This window comes from Dermacentor albipictus, chromosome 6, assembly GCF_038994185.2.
Source record: "Dermacentor albipictus isolate Rhodes 1998 colony chromosome 6, USDA_Dalb.pri_finalv2, whole genome shotgun sequence".
NCBI lineage: Eukaryota > Metazoa > Arthropoda > Arachnida > Ixodida > Ixodidae > Dermacentor > Dermacentor albipictus.
In genome coordinates, this window is record NC_091826.1 from 115,414,531 (window position 1) to 115,436,960 (window position 22,430).

Sequence of the window (22,430 nt, forward strand, 5' to 3'; positions counted from 1 at the left end):
GGCGGGGGCGGGCTCGAAAACAACCGGAAGTGGACGATGTGACGTCGCATCGTGACGCAGGACCAGTGAAGGCGGAGCTTAGCCCCGCTCGCTCGGCGAACGAGTTGAGGAGGGAAAGCATGGCTGGGGAGGAGGGTAACTTCTAATCGCTTGTATTTCCATTAATACGTAACGCTTCACTTAAATTGTGGTGCGAATGTTCTACTTAAGCTGTACCCTACGCGTCTACAAAATTTGTCCGAACCGTTTCAGGGGCCCTTTAAGGATGATACGCTTACGTCGTATGAGTAGGATGAATGGATGTATCTGACGACGCGGTTTTGAAAGGACTCAAGCTCGCTAACTAGATAGACTTGATATGGATTCCAGATGGGTGATGCGTATTGCAACTTTCGGTCTATAAGGGATTTGAAAGCTAAGAGTTTTACGTTCTGCGGGGCGCCACGCAAGTGTCGTCTCATAAGCCAAATGTTCTGTTAGCTGATGAAAGTATGTTGGAAATATGCGTACCCCAACTGAGATCACGACAAAGTGTGACGCCCAAGTACTTAAATGATTCTACTGATTCTAAGGGAACGTTTACTATAGTATAAGAGGACAGGAAAGTGTTACGGCGACGGGTAAAAGATATATGTTTACATTTGTTGGGATTAAGAGTCATCAGCCAATTTTCGCTCCAAGACTGCACGTTGTTAAAGGGACACTAAAGGGAGAAATGATTTCTTTAGAATCAGTAAATCACCTTTCTACGACACCAAAAACACCCCTCTTACAACGATAAGACGTTTGGTAAGCCAGAAAAAGTGCAAGAACGAAACTCGGGTGGCGACGCCTACTTAAGTTCCCGCATCTGGGGGCTGTGACGTCTTGGATTTTGACGGAATCTTCTAGGGCCTACTCATTATATATAGCGGTACAGATTGACTACATTGTCTTCTAAAGGACCTAAATATTAAACATGGCAAGTTTCGGGAACCTTTATTCAGCCAACGCGGCCCAAATGCAAAAACATACTTTGGAATCCCTGACGTCACGCTGACGTACCGGCGCTGTGATTTCGGCGCTAAATTTAAATACCGATACTTGGACCTTCATTTTCTCATCTAATAATCAAACAATATTTTTGAAATGACTGCCTGCAGGGTTCTCAAACATTGCTTCATTAGTCTAAACTGATTGATGGTTTCGCTTTAGTGTCCCTTTAAGACTTTGTTGTAAGGTGTTTTCGTCAGTAGCATTAGAAACTGGATGTACTTGCACACAGTTGGAGGTTCCACACAGTTGCACATTGAATAGCATTTTTTTTAAACAGTCGCAGTCTCGCCCGAAAGGCGAAGTACTAATTACGATAGCAAATTAGTAAATAACTGTACGAAGTAAGGATAGTTTTGTGGGCCGCGTTCGCTGGCTCACCCCCGCAAACTTTCACTCGCACATACAGCACACGGCGCGCAGCGACGATTTTATCGTCCTGGGATTATATGCACAACCTCACGGCGATGGCAGAAATGCACCTGGAGTGTACATATAATCGCTATTCCAGTAAAACCAAAGCGTCGCCATGTTTTCGGAAAGCATGGTCCTCTTGGTTCGCGGAACGGACCCCGAGAGATCTAAAGCCTGGAAACTGCGACACTCACGTGAAGCGTCAAGGTGCAGCTGCTCGCAGGCCTTTCACGCAATCTCAGCAAGCTGTCGCAGAATTTGTCAAAGAGCTTACCGCATTTAAGCGAGCACGCCAGAAACGATGCCCGAAGTGTGATTCACCAAACTACGCTTACATACCGGCCAAGACTCATGGCGATCGTTCAACACTACGTTCGGACCTGTCACGATTGCCAGAGACAGAAAGTGCCACCCGCCGAGCCAGCGGGCCTCCTCCACTCAACTTCGACGCTCGGAACTCTGTCGCTGTAGTTGGAATGCATCTTTTAGGTCCTTATTCAATTTCTTCTGCGGGCGGGGCACACATGCAGTGTCGTTGCCGCAGTCTACTGCACTCGCTACGGTGACACCAAGGCTCCTGTATGTGTCAGAGCGGTCGATTTTTAACGATAATCGACAGGCAATCTGCATTCACAGCCGAGCTGTGGGACACTGTGCGGTGACATAGTAGCACAGAACACCGGCAAACAATGGCGTACCACTTCAAATAAAGCAGATCAGCAGAGCCCCTAAACAGGACACTCGCGGAAATGTTTTATACATACTCTTATGTGGAACCCAAGAACTGCAATTGTGCGATAAGATCTCGGCCCTATGTGCTCCGTTTGCAAGCACTAAGGAAGAGACGACACAGATGACACCATTCCGTCTTCACCGAGGTAGTTAAATCAAGACAATGGCTGGCGTACGAATGAGTTGGCACGGAGACTCACGCAGAAAACTTCAATGAGGGAGCTAAAGAATTCACACAGCTTATGAGAATCAGCCGGTGCGCATGGCAATATGACTGAAGGCGCTACTAGCTTCCTTATCGAAGCCTAGTCTCGTACTAGTCCGTACCATGGGACACTAGTCGCTGACAAGGAATTTTGAATAGGAAACCTGTCAGCTGTCGACGCCTCTCTGTGCAGTGTCGGTCTCTCGTGTAGCTGTCTTTTTTGAGCTGTGTCCTTTTTCCAATGAATCACAAACAAGCCCAAGCTTTCATGCTAAGTAACTCTCTGAGACACTGCATAAGCGCTATTTCGGGCCGTACAAAGTTTTCCGACGCCTTAGTGACGTCACCCACAACGACTTCCCGTACAGTCATCACTATTAGAGGCATGAAACTTTCAGAAAAGTTTTCACGTTGCACAAAGATGAAACACAATTTTCCCATAGACTTCACAGCACTGCAACATGTGCAAACAATCGAAACGATACGAACTTTGAAAAGAGGTTAATAGCGCTTTTTAGGAGGGCTGCTTCTTAAGTGAGTTGCAAATGCATACTGTGCTGGAACCTGGTTTGCAGACAAGGATAGAGTAAGGCACTCCCGAATGTTTATTGGTGCGCCTTACACTGTTCTTGTCTTCAAAGCGCACCCAGCCGCAGTAGGCGCTCTTTAAGACCACTGATAAGGGCAGCTGAGGACATTGAAACGAACAACGCGGGCTGTGCTCATCATATTTCGGGTGAATACGTAACTGGCACGGACGCTCCCAGATGTATCGAACCGCAGTATTGTTCGATTTTATCACGATGCGACAATACCGTAGTAAATAATGGATTTACACTCAGGGTGCATTAAGGTGGGAGACCATATTCCAAGTCAATTTTCTCGCACAAGATTGAGGTTTTGTTTTTTGCATTTTTATTTATGCCCAAAGATTCGGAAACATGTTGCAAAAAAGATACTTTCATGTTGTGATTAGTTTGTGAGCAACTCCGAGTTTCCTAACCCATGCCCTCGTATTGCGAAACCGAAATCACTCTGCATTGGTTGCAAAAATGAGTATTATTTCTTTTTATACAAATATTATTCAAAATACCTTTTTTATTTTATGTTGTCGACAAGCAGCCACACAAACTAAAAGAGACGGGTGCATATCATGGGAGCCCATGTTTCACATGGTTTGTAACATTTGTTTACGTTTTTATCAAAACAAGATTAGCTTAACCTTATGCTACGCAAACTTTGATAACTTTTTCAGAATATATATATATATATATATATATATATATATATATATATATATATATATATATATATATATATATATATATATATATATATACATTGCACAGTCATTCCAGACATAAAGATGTGTGCAACAAAGTAGGACAAAAGAAATCGATGCAATATTTTTAAACATAAATTTCATTTTGCAAATAAATTTGGTCCAAATGAGCTTTCTTCACTTTGTTTGGTTTTTCAAACATCGCTTCGTTAACACTTATCACATTATATTCATTTAAATTCACTACGTAGGTCCCACACTAAGCTACCTGAATGTCAAAGCTTCGCTCAGTTCAGCGATGCATTACTTACTTATCATAGCTGTCCCGACTAGCACATCTTAGAACAAAAATTACCTGCCAACATATACAATGAACCATTTTTCGCCCTTTAAATGCTCGGGTAAGTTAAATAATACATGCTTATTCAATAAAAAATTACATCAATCGTGGCTTCCGATTTAAACATGTGCGCGTGCGTTTTTGTGTGTGTGCGTGTGTGTGTGTACGTGTGTGCGTGTGTGCGTGCGTGTGTGCGTGCGTGCGTGTGTGTGTGTGCATGCGTGTGTGTGCGTGTGTGTGTGTGTGTGTATGTGTGTGTGCGCGCGCGCGCGCGTGTGTGTGTGTGTGTGTGTGTGTGTGCGTGTGTTTGTGTGTGTGTGTGTCTGTGTGTCCTCCCACTTTAAGTTAATGCGCATTAATAAACTGGCGGAGCAGCAACACATTACTTGCTATTTGTTTCTTGTTAACGGCACCTTCGCGCGGTTGATTCTAGAGTGCGCCGGCGCTACTGCACACTACTTCAAATGATGTGTCATCTTTATTCCCAATCAAGACTTGCTTCCTACCACATGCATCTTCTGTAGTAAGCTGGCGTACTCTTACGTGATCGATCAAACAGTATATTGGTCAATAATGGCGTGTAAAGTACTAACGCAATAGAGCGGACCTACGTCTGGTCACACCAAGAGCTCTAACATGGGCGCAAATCGTGATAGCCGAGCATTCTTGCATTCGACCCTTACAGAAATACGGAAGCCACGTCCGTGAGTCTAACCAGCGAGATTGTGCTCAGAAATAAAACACCATATTCAGTAAGCCACCATCAGTCGGGTGAAGAAGAGAGAGAGCGGGATATAAGAAAGCCAGGGATGCTAACCAGTCAAAAGTCCGGTTGGCTCGCCTACGCTGGGGGAAGGGAGACGTGGAAGAGAGAGGAAAGACAGAGAGGGGATAGGAGACGTGGACGTGTCAAGAAGATGCATAACAATGAGTGGCGTAGATAGTTATCTAGATGATGCACCAACTGTTTTGTTTATTTTCTTCACCTGTAACAGATAGCCTAAAGAATCACCTTTTGGAGATTGTGGAACTTCATCTCGTCAGATGGTATGCTTGAACATGCAGCAACTGCATAACAACAATGCGCAGTTGGCCAATTGATAGGATCAGCCTGTTTCAAGTAATCCGGCAGACGTTGAAATTACGGAACGGAAACCAATCAGTCCTAACCCACAGCCATGCGACAAAAACTGCGGCAAGAAGACCACTTTCAGAATGTCTTTATACATGTGTACATTGCGGTTCCCGCAATCCATTTTATAACAGTCTTTCTTAGGCACTGTAGAAATGCAAGCGAAGAGAGCCGCCAATGGATGTCTCAGGACTCAACGATAAATCTCATAACAGGTGCTATACTTAATAGATCGACTGAATGAAAATTTTTCAGTACACACCAGTTTGAACTGCTTTAGAAACATGGCTACTACATTACGTCATTAACGACAATCGTAATTAATCGAAATTTTCTTATCCCATTCGACGCTTTCGTCTCCTGTTTGTGCAAGCGGCGTCCACATCTCATCAAGTACTAAACACTGGCGAGACGAAATTGTGCTATCTGCCATAGACGAAATTGCTGTCCCTGCAGAGCAAGAGAAATATGTTGTGGGTGTACTAAGCCTCACACGACATTTTCAAACCGCTTCAGAAGGTTTGCTCTAATGTCAAATTATCGAATTAAACGTCCCGAAGCAACGCAGGCACTATGAGAGAGGATGTAGCGGGAAGCTCCTCATTTGCTTTGACCGTCTAGAATTCCTTGACGCCCAGGTGCAGCTGTGGACAAAAGTAAATGGAACATAAGAGCTTTCGCCAAAACGCGCACCCTCCAGTGCCTTCTAACAGCCTCGGGGCCAGTTACAAATTCAATCGTGCATGCTCCGAAGTCGGCGCTCGTAGCCAGTAGAAACTTGTCTATCTATTTTTTTTTACCCGCCGAAAGCAGCGTCGTTCGCAACTTCTGCGACTGAAAGCTCGCGAGCGCGATGGTGCTAACAGTGTTGCTGCTTCTGTAGCTCACATGTGATGGACACGCCCCCGCCAGACAGATGGCTGTAGCTATGTTGCCAGCGGCATAACGCTAGCGATTGTTCAGCCGCAGAAACTCCGAAGGACACTCCAAACCATCGGCAAGGAAAGAGATCGAGAAATGTGAGCTCGCTATGGGCGCTGGCCTACGGGCATGCGTGATCTAGTTTGCAGCTTGCCTTCGAAGCTGCTAGAGGGCCGTCGGGTGCATTTCCGCCACGGGTCCCGTGTTCTAGTTGCTTCTGTCCACACCTGTACATGGCAGTGCGCGAGTGTTTCTGCGACCGGAAATCAATCCCGCGAGCCGAAGTCTGTTGCTGAATGACGTTATATGTGTACAATATATATTTAGCTCGTGAAGTTCGTACGAATTACTGCTGTCTTCTATTGGGATGTGCATAATATGGACTATTCGGGACGAATATCCGCCGTCAACGCAGCCGGGACGTTCCGTACAAAGTGCAAGTGCGATGAGGTCGCGGCCCCGTGCCGTATGCTGCAGATGCAAGAGAGACCCTACGGGCGAGCAGAAAGATGGGGGCTTCACGCGCGGTGTAGAGGGATGGCGCATGTTTCCTCCTCCAGTCCGGCCGCATGCGTATGGCGCGGCAGCGCGCGTCCTATCTTGGAGGTGATGTGCTGTGGGTGAAAAGATCGCGAGCCGAGATGGCCAATGGATTCGCATGCCCATGCGCTCTCACGCACATAGTTCGCGTCGAAGCGAGAGGCACACAAATGAAGAGGAATGCGGTCGCCACTGCTGCCGCTGTTCACCACGCCTGTTTTTACAACAGCTAGCGTTCGCGGTCATCGACTGAGATCTCTTGGTGCTCGCCCGTGCGTGCCTGACCCCCTGCTCGTTAATTTAGTTAGTAAGCGAATCTGTAGTTTAATTTACATAACTAAGAAAACTACGAACCTAGCTTCGTGAGATTTATTATTTTGATGTCACAATCAATGCACAGCCTTTCGAAAGGAACTGTTGCACGTCTTCAGGCACGTCATACCTCTACAATGTGGTGTAGAAGTTACATAGGCCAGGATAAATAGCCTCACAGAGGTTGGCCAACGTTTCAACAGGTGGACATATCTGCCAGATGTAATGCAACTGTTAACAGTACTGTCAGAGGTAATGTAACCTGTTAATGTAACTTGGATACCACAGTGTGCTACGCCGCCTGTCGGCCCCCTTCTATATTTTGGATTTCTAGACCTTGAAAAGTTATGATTACCGGTTGAAGTGGACATGTTGATGTGCTTACCAGCGAAAAAATATACCCGCCGGATTCCGGCGGTGTGTCGAACGTGGGCGGAACGATCTGGCAGTCAGGCCATGACTGGTCTTCGGCGAAGAAATGCCCGTAAAGAATCAGGAAATCTGGTGCGAACACCGTCCTGCAGAGCCAAGCAGTGGCGCTATAACTGTCAACCGGTACCTGCAGATTGCAAGCACACTGCACGGCATGTTTTGTGCCAGGGTCTCTGCTTGGCATCCCACATGGCAGTAGCATAACCGTAATAGTATCAGTCAGGAACATCGCAACACCGGATGTTGCTCAAAACATCATGAAAAAGTTATATTCATAAGAAACAAAAGCTTATTCCAAGAAAGGCATTTTTAGCACATTAAATTGACCCTTTCTAGTCTCCATTTTCCAGCATGACGTTCGGGCAGTTATGCTTAAGCAAGGTGCTACGCGATACAAACATGGGCTGCAAGAGCACAAGGACGGGCGCAGATGACAGCTGAAACATAACAGTTCCGCGCGGGTGCTTGTCATCTTCTCGTCCATGTTTGTATAGCGTAGCACCTTGCTTAACGATGTACGACTGACTCGCCCAACAAGATGCAGTTAGGGTTAAGTTTTCGCTTCATTGACTACCTACGAAAGCGTTTTGCAACAATGCGCTTCTACGCACTTACTTGAATAGCGTGGTGAAGTTGTTAAACAACGTTTCCGTGTACATCGAGGCTGTGAATGCCGTGTATAAAGGCATGTTCTCCGTTTCTTCGTGTTCCATTAGTGAGTCGAATGCCTGCAGAGAGAAGAAAGTAAATGCTAGATAAAGCCGAATGCAAATAACTTCATGGTTTGAGCAATTGCAACAACGAGAAAGTACTCGGCCTAAAGCACAGTCTGAACCTGTCATTGAAATCTGTATATTAAAATCTAATACATCAAAACACAGCTTTTCATACATGAGCAACATTCAGAATTTCTGCATGCTGATATGGTGCGAGTGACAGAAGTCTATAAAGCCATCTGTTTCGCTGACCACTGTAGTTCTACGCAGACGACCCACGCTAACACCCTAAGGGGCAAGCTGACTTCGTTATATGAAATTTAGTTTTCAGGAAAGGCGACTCGGTATTTCCGGAATTCGGTAACTTAGTAAAGTGGTAACAATTCAAGACAATATATGGCAGCCGAGAGAAAAGTCGTACTTGGTACTATTCCCTAGTGTTATGCTATGCACATTTTAAATTAATTCCTGCGGAAGCGAGCGATATTTGTTGAGGTACTGACGAGTAGGTATTATAAAATTAGTAAGTATAGTAGTAAATATGTTTAGACTATTTTATCCCAGTGTGTATTCACCTTTAGCAGAAAGAGGTTACTCATATGTTCACAAAACTAAAGCAAACTTTTGCGTTCTTGAATCCCATAGCCAACCGCGGCGCGGATGTCATGTCCGTGTGATATATCATCAATATCATGATCCTTACGAACATTTCAGCTGGTCTTGTGGAAAAATGTTTCCGCGTGTGATTAGTTCCGAGTTTTGACGCACTGGCACCCCATTTTTATTATTAGCGAACTAGTACCGATAAAGCTATCTGAAAATCTGAGACGTCACGAGATGCTGGCACGATAATTACTAGGCAAAATCGACACATAGGCTTCCTTTCTGTTTCCTTTTTAATTTTACGAAAGTCCGGCTCAAGGTAAGATTGTCCTTTTCGCAATCGCAGACGTGAAACCTCCCAATGTAGCCAGATGTTTCGTTTCAGTGTCCCTCCAAATGACAAATTGTCAACGCACATTTTCTCTTGTTGCACTTTAAAAAAGATGTTCTGCCGAGGAGAAAAGTTCCGTGAATTTCAGGGTCCCCTGGGTGCACCAAAGCGACTGCCATCAATAATCTTTCATTGCAATGGCATTTTCGCCCTTGTAAATGTAGCAAGCCTTAATGCTTCTCACTACATCTGACTCATCGTTACGTGGAAATCTCCCCGTCATATATTTAAAGGGACAGTAAAGAGAAAAAATAGTTTTAGCTATGTTAGTAAGTTACACTTCAATATAAAAAGTACAAAAGTGCAATAAAAAGCACCCCTAGAGTGAGAAACGCACCGCAAATGTCCCACGAGTACGTGCCAGAAGCGTCCCAAGAGTACGTGTGACATCCCCACAAACGTTCCTGTTAGGTGACCTTTCAAGAACGTAAATGCAGTATCCTGGGCCGTCGTACATCTGCTATGGGCTCCAGCGTCCTAACCACATTTTCTGCTCATTATTGACAAACGACCTTATGCTGGTTTACTTTTTCCAAATTACCGTACATTGTCAAAAAGCTTCATTGAAGGTTAAATTGAATACCATGTAGTCAACTTCAATCAGATACGACTCATCGTTTCTACATGGGAACTACGAAATATTTTTATTACACTACTGCTACATGGATTTCAGTGGAAGCTGCTACATTTCAATTGAACTAAACTATTGCGGATAAGAAAGCGAACATCTGTTGAAGTGTCTAACTCATAGAACGTTGATTTAATCGTGGTTGTCTTCATGATAAGACTACTTGGTATGATAAACGTAGTGATGAATCGCAATGGTAATAGGAAACAAGACGCGATCATGCGAAAACACTAACGCCTTTCCTATTGCGGTGTTTCTCGGAAAACGCTGGCACGAAATTCAAACCTAGCAAAGGATGCCGACTTCCACGGTTTTATAAACTGCGCATTGCAGAGCATGTTATGCGCATATAATCAACGCATCAAATGCGCGCTCTATAGCACACTAGTTACCTGTAAATGAAGAGGTCTAATTCACAACCTTTAAAACCAAGTCTAAAATGCAGGCTAATATTGTGCTGCAGATTAATGTTGGAATATTTTATTTATTTGCAGACGTAATATGGGTGTTCTTTTTGTCTATATATTGGGTAGATGGGCTAGTATTGATCAAAAAATTGTTGTAGCCTACATCAAGCTTGTCCAAAAATATCTGTAAAATTCCGACTTCTTACTGCAATGTCTCAAAACTTATGTACAACAGACTCGCAACTCAGTGAAGACACAAAAAAATGTTGCTATTAATGGCTCTTCTTATTTACCAGTTATATTTTAACAACTGTTGCCTTCGCTGTAAAATAATAAATCCTTCGTCCGCTTGTTTATTATTGAATGATAGGAAGACTTTCTCGCATCAATGACTTCTCCCAAAATGAAGCAGGGTTGTTCGTTCTCACGTTTTATAGTTTTGAAATTTGAGAGTAGAAACTAGGTGCTATGTTTCTTTTTTCACATTGTTTTAGACACAAGTCTGTCTGCGATGACAAGGCTAAAGGCAGAAATATTCTACCTGGCGTGGGCCCTGCCACCTGCACATTGCTCAAAACATAGATGACATTGCAGAAAGAGAAAACATGACATAGTAATCGACACACGGCGAGTACATAAGAGGAGATATACAAAACAAAATGAGACATGGTACAATTCTGTAAACAATGCGCCTGGCGAATTCGAAGTAAAACAATTATATTAAAGCAGACATTATGCAAATTCTACAGACGCAAAGATAACGAAAAACAAAAAGATACTGCGACTTAGTTTACAAGGAATTTGATAAAATATTGAAAATTTTTGAATATTTGTCGACGAAATCTTATTCTAAACATGATGTAAGAATTAATTTCATTATGCTTTTGAAACCAAAAGGCGATTTCCATGGTTTCATAATATCAAGCGTGCTTGAATGTGGACTTTCAAAACTTGGAATTATGTACCGAAGTTGTTTAGTACCATAGCTTGCCCGGCAGCGAGAACTGACAAAATAGTGCCTAAAATCACATTGACGTTTGTAAGAGATGCATGTTTCAAAGAAACTAGACTCGTTTTTAACTATTTCTGCCCGTATATGCGTAGCGAACCTTACATATTTGATTAGCCTTTAATATTCCTTGCTTTAAGAAGCAAGGAATATGATGGCCTAGATTTTCAATGCAACGAATAGTTCGTGTGAAAAACAATTGTTCCGTCCATTTCGTATGTATGCGTGCGTGTGTATATATATTATTTCGGAAAACGTTCTCGTCGGCTCTTTCCTGTACATATTATATATATATATATATATATATATATATATATATATATATATATATATATATATATATATATATATATATATATATATATATATATATATATATATATATTGTTCCGAAGAGTTGTGACGAAATGGTGTGCTATAACATAAAACTATTCCAAACTTGTCTATTCTAATTCTGCAATCAGCCCACCGCGATTGGTCAAAAACTTTTTTGGACCACCGCCACTTCACCTGTCACGTGACGTCACGAAAACCACGATATCTCCCTATCTGATATGACGTGTACACACTGAATATGCATATTTTGACCGAACAAAAGAAAAATTTCCACCCACTTCACCTGCCTATCGCGCGACGTCACAAAACCGCAAGAACTTACCGCGTCAAAGTGACACGAACGCGTTATAAAGATGCATTAATATGCCGAACAAAATTGAATTTTTCTTCTCAATAGCCACAGGCTGCCCCGTTCCGAAAGGAATAAAATATGGCTGCCGCCGATCGCTCTGGCACTGGCTACTCGCCCCTGCCGGAGAGCATGGGTTTATTTGCGTGTAATAAAGTTTTTTGCGTGGCCGTGTAACGTTTTCGAGAACTTTCGGCACGTTTACGACCTCGTTCTGCCAACTCTTCTTTGCTGAGGATCCGTTTTAGCGTCATTCTTAAGCTTCCGTTGCATGCCGCCACGATTGTCGACGAGATACGGAAAGCTAAGTAAGAGAAAGCGGACCAATCGCAGACGCAGGCTCCACCTTCTTCATCAGGCTATCGATATTCAGTGCAGTGGCGCAGCCCCATCGAATCCCTTTCCACTTGAGCATAATTTACACCTCTTGTGAGCCAATTAGATAAGACGAGCCGCTCAGTGCAGGCAATGTTATTCGTTTTTCAAGCAAATAAAAGTGACCTCCTATGAACGAGGGGAGCCTTTGATTGGTCTGTTCAGACAACCTTGCGGGTGACCGCCCGATGCTTGCATCGGTGGTCAAAAAATGGATGATGCTCGTAGCGTGATGGTAGCGCAGTACGGCCTCTCCAACTCCTCGTTGTCTTCGTCTACTCTTCTTTCTTTTGTCCCTTCCTTTAGTATCCGTTACATTTCCCCTCAAGCAGACGAAGCCCGTGGGGTGAGTCACGATGGACAAGCAGGGTAGAAAGGCTTCAGGCGAGCGATAAGAGTCAGCTGAGTTCTGCTCGATCGCCGACCATTGCACAGGAGGCGAGCTATGACGTAAGTGAGTTCGCTCAGGCGGTCTACAACTACAAATGGGCCCGAATATTCTGAGAAGAGCTGTTGGCACAATCCACGCTTACGTTGCGGTGTCCAAAAGAAGGACCAAGTCACCTTTTCCGAAAGATACTTGTACGTGACGGTCGTCGTATCGCTCTTTCGAGCGACTTTGCGAGGGCAGAGTATGAAAACGAACTATTCGACGGGCTTCTTCGGCGAGACACAAAGTCTTCGATACAGAATCGTCATTGTGCAGAACGAAGGGTAAGAAAGTGTCCAGAGGGCTGCGCGGTAACCTTGCATACAAGGGATAAATGGGTATAGTTCGTGGTTTCGTGTTTCGCTGTGTTGTAGGCGTAAGTGATGAAAGGCAGCACGTCGTCCCAGTTCTTATGATTGGAGATCTACATGGCAAGCATGTTGGTCAGCGTTCTGTTTGTCCTTTCAGCGAGACCATTGGTCTTTGGATGTTACGGCGTAGAATGACCAAACTGTGAAGTGCACAAGCGAAGTAACTCTTCAATGGCATCAGCAGTGTACTGGCGACCACGGTCGTTGATGATGACACGTGGTGGGCCGTGACGAAGGACCACCGAACGCAGCAGGAAGACCGCCACGCAAGCAGCGGTGGAAGAGCGTATGGCTGCAGTTTCTGCATACCGTGTAAGCTGGTCTACGCAGACACTTATCTAATGGTTCTTGTTAGATAACGGGAATGGACGCAAAAGGTCAGTGCCTACTTGCTTGAACGGCGTACTGGGTGGTGTCAATGGCCGAAGGGGACCCGGGACTGCGGTGGTCAGTCGCTTGTGACGATGGTACGTTTCACAAATAGCGACATAGCGCTTCGACATTTCGTACATCTTGGGCCAGTAAAGGCGTTCCTGCGTGCGGTGCAGCGTTCGTACGAAGCCGAAATGGCCGGATGTCGCATCGTCATGCATGGCGCGTAGAACGTCAGAGCGGAGACTCTCGGGGACAACAAGCAGAAAACGCGCTCCATGCCCGGAGTAATTAGCTTTGTAGAGTAACTTATCACGGACGGCAAAGCGACCACTGCCTTGAGAAGTACGAGCGGTGACAAAAAGCGGATCGAGGGTAAGATCACTCCGTTCTCGCTGAAAGCCTGCCGCGTCAGGGAACGGAGAAGTAACAGCAGCAAGACGGTCGTCAGAATTCTCAGCATCGCAGTCGGTAGTCACAAGAGGAATCCGAGAGAGGCAGTCTGCGTCAGCGTGACGACGGCCACTTTTGTACGATACCACGAAGTCGTATTCCTGGAGCCGGAGCGCCCAACGTGCGAGGCGACCAGAAGGATCACGCAAACCGACCAGCCAGCATAAAGAATGGTGGTCGGTGGTAATCTTGAATGGCCTACCGTAAATATAACACCGAAATTTCTGTACGGCGGAAATAGCTGCCGGGCATTCCTGTTCCGTAACCGTAAAATTGCGTTCATATTTGCTCAGTCAACGGCTGGCATACGCGACAAAATGTTCTGCGCCACTGTGACGTTGCACAAGCCCCGCGCCTATTCCAATTCTACTAGAATTAGTGTGAACTTCAGTCGGGCAAGATGGATCGAAGTGACGCAAGAGCGGTGCTGACGTTAGTATAAACTTCAGTTGAGAGAATGATGCGTTACACTCCAGTGTGCAATTGAAGGCCGCATCTTGTCGCAAAATACTTTTCAACGGGTAAACGATGTCGGTAAACCAGGGAACAAAACGACGAAAATAAGAGCATAGGCCAATGAATGAACGAAGTTCTCGTGCTGACTGCGGTGGCTTGAAGGAGCTCGCTGCTTCAATGTTACGAGGATCGGGTCTGACGCCATCTTTGCTGACTAAGTGTCCCAGGACCAGTGTCTGACGTTCGCCAAACCGACATTTTTTTAGTCTAGAACCAGTCCACCTTTCTCGATGCAGTCGAGAACAAGGCTGAGGCGCTCGTTATGTTCTTCAAACTTGCAGCCAAAGATTACAACATCACCGAGGTAACACATGCATATCTCCTACTTTAGAGCACGTAGTACTGTGTCCATGAATATTTCGAAGGTGGCAGGAGCACTGCAAAGGCCCAAAGGCACAACACTACATTTAAATAGGTCATCTGGAGTCACGAAAGCGGTCTTTTCCTTGTCGGCAGGCTCTATAGGCATGTACCAATAACCCGATCGCAAATCAAGTGTTGAGTAGTAAGAAGCAGCGCGTATGCAATCAATGACGTCATCGATTCGTGGTGGCGGATAGACATCCTTCTTCGTCACTGCGTGTAGACGTCTGTTATCCACGCAGAATCTCCAAGAGTCATCTTTTTTTTTCGGACCAGGATTACTGGGGCTGCCCATGGACTAGATGACTCTTGAACGACACCTTTCTTCATCATCTCCTTGACTTGCTCTGCAATAACTTTGCGCTCGGAGAATGACACTCGGTAGGGCTTATAGCGGATAGGGTTTGCTGAGCCGGTATCGAAAATGTGACTAGCGCGGGACGACGGTAAATGAAGGGGTGCATCTTCATGCGCGAAGTCGAATGCAGCCTCATGCCTGGCAAGGACCTGTACCAGTGCTTGAGGTTCCGATGTACAGAGAGCCTTGCTAGTTATGCCAAGCATTAGCTATTCAGAATGGCAATTATCGCAAGAAGAGCAAGCTATAGAGGCGTCCGAAGTTAGTGCCGCTATTGAGCTACATGCGGCTTCATCGAAGAAAGCGATTTTCATACCGCGAGGAAGGACAACCAGCGCGGTGAAACAGTTCAGCGCCCACAATGTGGCCACTCCTTTCGTCATGCACATGGCAAAGCAGGACACAAGTATATCTTCAGCACAGTTTATGAGGAGAGACCTAACTACAAGGTGAACACAATCAGCGTTAACAGCAGTTGCAGAAACACGAACAGGCGTCAGGCACCACGATGGTGCAATCACTTCAACAAGGACACCGAGTGTATCTGTGTCCCTGTCTTCGCCACGCGAGCTTTGTTCGGAATGTGCTGATATAAATAACTTGTTCAACGATATTTCGCCACAACCACAGTGCACGGAAGCACCGCATTGTTCAAGAAAATCGATACCAAGAATAAATCGTGCGAACAACGCGAAAGAATAAGGAATTATGGCACAAACACTTTCCCAGCCAACAAAACACTCACAGCACAAACACCAAGGGGATGAAGCCACTCGCCGCCTACTCCACGAAAGGTAATACCGTCGTTCCAAGAAAAGATAACTTTGTGGCCTAGACAGTTTCTGAAAGCGAGGATCATCACAGACACAGTCGCCCCAGTATCAAATAACGCCATGGTCTATATTCCGTCAATCGACACAGTCACTTTGTTTTTGAGTATCACGACAGGCAGAGGTTTTCTTGCAAAGACCGTCCGGCGACCTCACCTCCATTGGCCGAGGATGCGTTTCCCGGCGGCGGTGACGAAGAACGGCGCCGAGGGGATGGAGCGCGACGGGGATGGTTAAACTCCGCTCAGATGCTGGCGAATTGCTGCGTCTGCACTCGTGCGAGAAGCGGTCCATTGGATGCAAATCGGTCGTCCGCAAATCATATGAAGTACGGGTTCCATGGAGCGAGAACATCGGTGGTGTCCTTCGTGATTGACGGCCTTGGCGACAACACCGAGCTATATGGCCTGTGGACCCGCAGTTGGAGAACACGGGAAGGTCGCTGTTCACAGCATCTTCCCTGCAACGAATTCCAGGCTGCTGCGGGCGGCGCGAAAGTTCGTTGTCTTGTAGATAACGTCTCTGCTGCTCGCTGAAATCCGTTATATTGGTCATAAGTCACGTCGTGGTAGTAAGGTCGGTGCTGTTCTTGTCGCGGCCTGACAGAAGTGAGAGGGCCTAGGGGATAAAAACGCGGCTCGTTGTGGCCGAGCGTCATAAGTAGGGCCTCTGTCGTAGAGACGTGGCTGCTATCGGGACGCGAGTTTATAATCCTCAGTGCTCCTCACCGCAGGATACGGGCAGAAGGATGTCACGTTTGGCTCGAAATCTGGTGGTAGGTGGAAGCTATGAGTGCCTGGACGTGTCACTTGCGCGTGCAGGCTGAGCTCTTCCCGAACTATTTCTCGGATCGTTGATGCAAGATCGAGGGGCCGGTCGCTATCTATCCGCTTGCAACTATCGTCACATTGGTTAGCCTGCCAAACCTCGGCATGATGCCCTCGTCTTCAGTTGCTCAAATCTGTGACAGTGCCGAATGATGTTGGCGACGGAAGCCAGGGTATCTTTTGCGATGAGGAAGCTGTAAACATCTTCGGCAATTCCTTTTAGGATGCGCCCGACTTTGCCTTTCTCAAAAATTCGAGAGTCCCTCATGCTACACAGTTTTATTACTGCCTCAATGTAGCTCGTGCAGGTTTCGCCTGGAACTTGCGCACGTTGCAGTTTCTTCGTGACTGTCGAACTACACCAACGCAGTATTCGTTAGAAAAAAGACGACGTTCGAAAGCTGAGAAGCGCTGTTCCACTTGTTGGTGGCATTCGCCCGGTAATAATGGATGAGCCATTCGTCGAGAGAGACCGCCAGGGGGCCGAGGAACACAGTCGTACCTCACATGGGCTCCTGCTTTTCTCGCTATTTTGTGTGGAACATTCCCTGGAAACACAGCGAATTTGGGAACCTCGGATTCCAGAAGTTGCAAGGCATCGTTTGACACCAGCCACGACGCAGTGAGTAGACCTTTACTCGAATAATCGAACCCTGAACATTCTGTGACCGTGCGCTCCAAGATAACCCTAACGCCGGGGAGACCAGCGGCTCGCGCCTGCACGCCCGCGGTGCACGGGCACGGCGCTCTCGCAGTAGGAGTGAATCACGCAGAACCAGCAACTGAGGCGAAGCGCGCCCGCTTTTCTGGAAACAGATGGCGAACGCTTTACAGGAGCCGACAACGGCGCGAATGGAGGTGACCGGGGCTAACTCCGACACCATACCACAGTGGACATACGACGCGAACAGCGGCAAAACGACGGGTAAAGCCCACATCAAGTGGCTACAAGTTTCTCGTAAAGGCAGATCAGCAAAAGAAGACAATAAATCTGCCGAGGAAAGAGCCATAGAAGTCCTGAAACCACACGCCAAACCTCAAGCACAAGCTCTGCCGCAGCGTCAACGCATTCTGAGGATGCGACCCTTCCCTACTGATGACTTCAAAATCCTCTTCCGCCCTCAAGCAGGACTTGACCTCTCGAAGCACACACTCATCGCAGTGACACATGCCATCGGAAGATCCAGCGGTTTGGTCCAGCAAGACTTTCACGATAATGCCCGTGTACAAGTGCAGAAACTAGAGAATGTGATCATCGCGAGCACGGCAAGTACGGAACGAGCTTCCAAACTGCAGCACATCAACACCATACAACTCGGCGGAACCGTCTATGAAGTAAATCCCCACATTCGACACCCAGACGATGTGTGCCGCGGAGTGATATACGGCCTCGAACCGGGTACAAGTCCCGCGGAGATAGCTGCCGGCCTTCGAGTGGACTCAAGATACACGGTTCTCGGCGCGCGCATGCTAGGATCTTCAACAGCCGCGGTTATCACCTTCGACGGACAGCACGTCAATTATTACGTAACGTACCAGAGCGGTGACTACAGATGCAAGCCCTACCGAAAATCCGTCCAATACTGCAGAACCTGCGGCGCCATCGGACACCAACAGGATATATGTCCTCAGCCGAGAGCCAACTTCTGCTACACATGCGGGCGCGATGGAGTCACGGAAGAACACGATTGTCACCCGAAGTGCAAGATTTGCGGCGGAGACCACGAAACGGCAGGCAAGGAATGTAAGAAGAAGCTCCGTAACAACCCGCCTCCCTACCAAGTAAGAAGACAGCAGCTTGACAACGCTCGCGCCCGAGAGAATCACTGGAGCTCGAGCACCGAAGACTTCCCCGCGCTGGTTACCACCTCGGACAGCTCACGGGGGCCCTCGCCTCGACAAAGACCTAGCCGGAGCCGCTCTCACTCTATCCTAAGATTGGGCTCTACATCCCGCTCTCGGTCACGGTCTCGCTCCGTTAGGCGAATCACTTACGTCGCCGCGGCGAACGGAAGCAGCGCCTCGAATTCCTCACGCAACCCGAGCAGTTCGGGCGAGACAGCGACGATACGGACTCTCGAACATAAAGTACAGAATCTACAGAGGACGATACGACAGCAACCGGTAGCCGAGTGCAACACGCCAGAACTCGAGGAAAAAGTAGCGAAGAGAGTAGAAGAAAGCGTACTAAAACAGGTAGAAGCTAGAATAATGGAGCGGGTAGACGAACGGCTGCAAGCACATGAAGCGAAGATTCTTGACCTTGTTGAACGACGCCTTCAAGTCTTCGAGCAAACCCTCACTACAAAACTTCTCGCATCAGCAGACAGAACCATACAGACAGTGGTAACTAAAATCATGGAAAAGGTAGAGCCACTCACCCGTACGGTCACCACACTCGACGCCAAACTGGATGGCTTCATGGCACAACAACACAACTTCATGACATATGCTTACAAGAATTTCGTGACTCATGAACATCTGGCGGAGCAGTTAGGAACCAAACGCAAAGGACGAAAGACAGCACGAGTGGAATCCGCAGAGGATTCTAGCTCGACAACACCGAACCACCTACTCCAGGTGGAGGACAACTACCAACATGGCGGCTCCCCAACGTAGACATACCGAGCAGCTTCCCACCCTCCGCATTTGGCACTGGAATCCTATAGACCCCGCTCAGCCAACCTGCAAGAATATCTCAAAGCAAACAATCCGGACATGATCGCGCTACAGGAAACCAACACCGGAGGCGGTCAACATCATCGAACGGTACCTCAACACCTGCGGCCTCCACTGTGCCCCAGATAAATCCGAGCTGTTAGTACTCGGGGCACGCACTCGGGGCCGGCCCCCAAGCCACGACGCACCGGACCCACAAGTACTTCTTCAGGGAGTCCCGATACCGAAAGTCGACTCACTTCGAATTCTCGGAGTCCATATACACAAGGACGGGTCCGGCTGCGCCACACTCCCTAGGCTACACAACACCGTGGCACAGCTTACTCATCTGATACGACGGGTGGCCAATCGCCGCAATGGCCTCAAAGAGCACGACACCTTGCAAATGGTACAGGCCCTCCTTTACAGCCGCATTACATACGGAACTCCTTACCTCAACCTGAAGACAGCCGAGAAACAAAAGCTAAACCTCCTAATACGAAAGGCCACGAAGCTCGCCCTAGGACTGCCGACAACCGCCTCCACTGACCGATTGCTTCGCATGGGAGTTCACAACTCCTGGGAAGAACTCGCGGAAGCGCACCTCATCAACCAGATCGAGAGACTCAAGCTAACAACCACAGGCCGAGCAGTCCTCCGACGCACAGGATACGTAACCAACCCAGAACACGATGGCGAATGTAAAGAAAAGGTCACGTCGAAGATCCGAGAATGTCTACAAGTTCTTCAAATACCTCGAAACATGCATCCAGAACACCATCGAGGCAGACGGCTCGCCAGAGTAAACGCCATCAGACGCAAGCACCATAACAACCCGCAGGCGCGCTACGTGGACGCAGCTAAGTATCCGGGCCGAAATGCCTTCGCCATCAGCGTCACAGACCACAAGGGTACGACATTGGCGTTGGCGACCATTCTCGCCAAACGAGCCGACACAGCTGAGGAGGCCGCTATAGCACTCACCACCCATACAAGCGAGCATGCCATAGTGGTCTTCACCGACTCTCAAACAGCGGCACGTAACTACATGAAGGGCAGGACCTCTACAAAAGCGATCAAGATACTGAAACGTGGCGATACTCCTCCCCCCTAAACCTGCATCATGTGGGTTCCAGGACACGAGGGACTCGAGGGGAATGAAGCGGCACACACCGCGGCCCGCGCAAGCGTCCACCGGGCCTCCCCGCACGAGATTCTAGGCTTGTCCCACCCACCCAAATCAGCGGAAGAAACGGCAACAATACCGCTAACCTATCAAGCACTACTGCAGCACTATCGCCTTGGACGCAGGGTATACCCTCCACCACATCCAAAACTAACGAGAAACGAAGGCACTGACTACAGGCGACTCCAGAGCAATAGCTTTACCCATGGAAGCTTACTGCATCATTTCCACCCGACGCTATACAGCTACACCTGTCCACACTGCAACGTGCCAGACAGCCTGGCGCACCTCCTACTGCAATGCAAGAAAACCCGAGAAACTACCACAGCGGCACAACTAGTAGCCCCAGCAGACGCAAACCCAAACCTCCTCGCTGAAAGGTGGGAGGCTGCGATCTCCAAGCCTGACCTGGTTGACCAGCGCGAACTCGTCGCCCGGGCCCGGAGGGCGATCCAAGCCAGAGGGTTCCTGGAATAAGGGACCCTCCCACCTTGAGTGACAAGTCACTGATTCAAATAAAGGTTTCGTTCTCTCTCTCCCATTCGTCGACGTCTTCGTCTGATCTTCCGGCGAAGGGACGCGCATCTCTCAGTTGTTGAAAGGAACTGGTCGAAGCAGCAGTTGGAATGGGCCATTGTTCCTCTGCATAGTGGGACATATTCAACTACGGTGGAGTCGGTGGGAGTCCAGCAAGGCGACGGCTCCGTCGAAGAACTTGGGGTTCAGCCTCCGTCTTCGGGTGTCAATTACGCCGCACTTTCCACTACAACTGTTACGAAGAGTTGCGAAGAAATTGTTTGATTTACAGAAGATGGACGATGCTCGTAGCGCGATCTTAGTGCAGTCCGGCCTTTAAAACTCTTCGTTCGCCTCGTATACTCTTCTTTCTTTTTGACGTGTCACAGACAAGCCGGTGTCGTCGGAGTCAGCGGCGTTGGCTATGTGCGATAAATCCCAGAAGGCACTTCATAAATAAAAAAACATCTTGCAAGATCGGCTGGTAGGAATCGAACCAGGGTCTTAGGAGTGGGAGACGCTACCACTCAGCCACGAGTTCGATCGTCCGAAACTGGACAAAATCGCCTCTAGTGAATGCGGTGTTGCCTTAGAAACGTGCCGTTGAAAGTTATACTGCGCTGTATATCGGTAATTATGACATGTAAATTACAGAAGTCGCTGTTTCACGAGTAGCGGAGTACGTTTCCGCAACATTTCTTCTGCGCTCTGCGCAAACGCAGAGCCATCTTCCGGCAAACACAGAAGACCCCCTCCTCGCAATGTACGGCACTGCCCCGACACGTGGCGCGCCACTCACCCCATCATCGCGTCCGCCTTCATGGCGCGTCGCGGCTCGGCCCGTCGCGTGCCGATCGCGACGTTTGGCTCGCGTAGATAGTTTGAGTAGGCGGTGCGAACGAGCTGCGAAAACGCTATCGTGTTCCACTCTTGAAGGCGAACCTTAAGCGTCCTGAAATTTTTGTACCTGTCTTTCGTATCCGTTACAAGACATATATATATATATATATATATATATATATATATATATATATATATATATATATATATATATATATATATATATATATATATATATATATATATATATATATATATATATATATATATATGTGTGTGTGTGTGTGTGTGTGTGTGTGTGTGTGTGTGTGTGTGTGTGTGTGTGTGTGTGTGTGTGTGTAAGGTGTCCCAGCTAACTTGGACCAATATTTTAAAAATACCCAAGAGCTCTAGAGAAATCGTACCGACTGCATAGTAGCCGTATGTGCTTGCGGCCAGTATTTTTTCATAACCAACTATTACTTAATTACTTTAAGTTAGTCAATTTTTTTAATTATTGCTTGAATCGCAAACATATCAATTACAAAGCTATTGGGCACCCCAAATAACCTCCG

The 22,430-nt window shown here is 47.3% G+C and overlaps 1 protein-coding gene across 5 annotated transcripts in view; it reads right to left on the reverse strand.

Annotated features, from left to right (window-relative positions):
• Positions 1-22,430, reverse strand: part of LOC135908321 (uncharacterized) — a 129,636-nt gene that overhangs the window by 41,433 nt on the left and 65,773 nt on the right. For all 5 annotated transcript variants that reach the window (XM_065440082.2, XM_065440080.2, XM_065440079.2 and 2 more), the window contains 2 exons: positions 7,958-8,070; positions 7,296-7,428 (listed from right to left, as the gene is read on the reverse strand). In XM_065440082.2, coding sequence (XP_065296154.1) covers positions 7,296-7,428; positions 7,958-8,070 — 246 coding nt within the window. The remainder of the gene's footprint in view (positions 1-7,295; positions 7,429-7,957; positions 8,071-22,430) is intronic.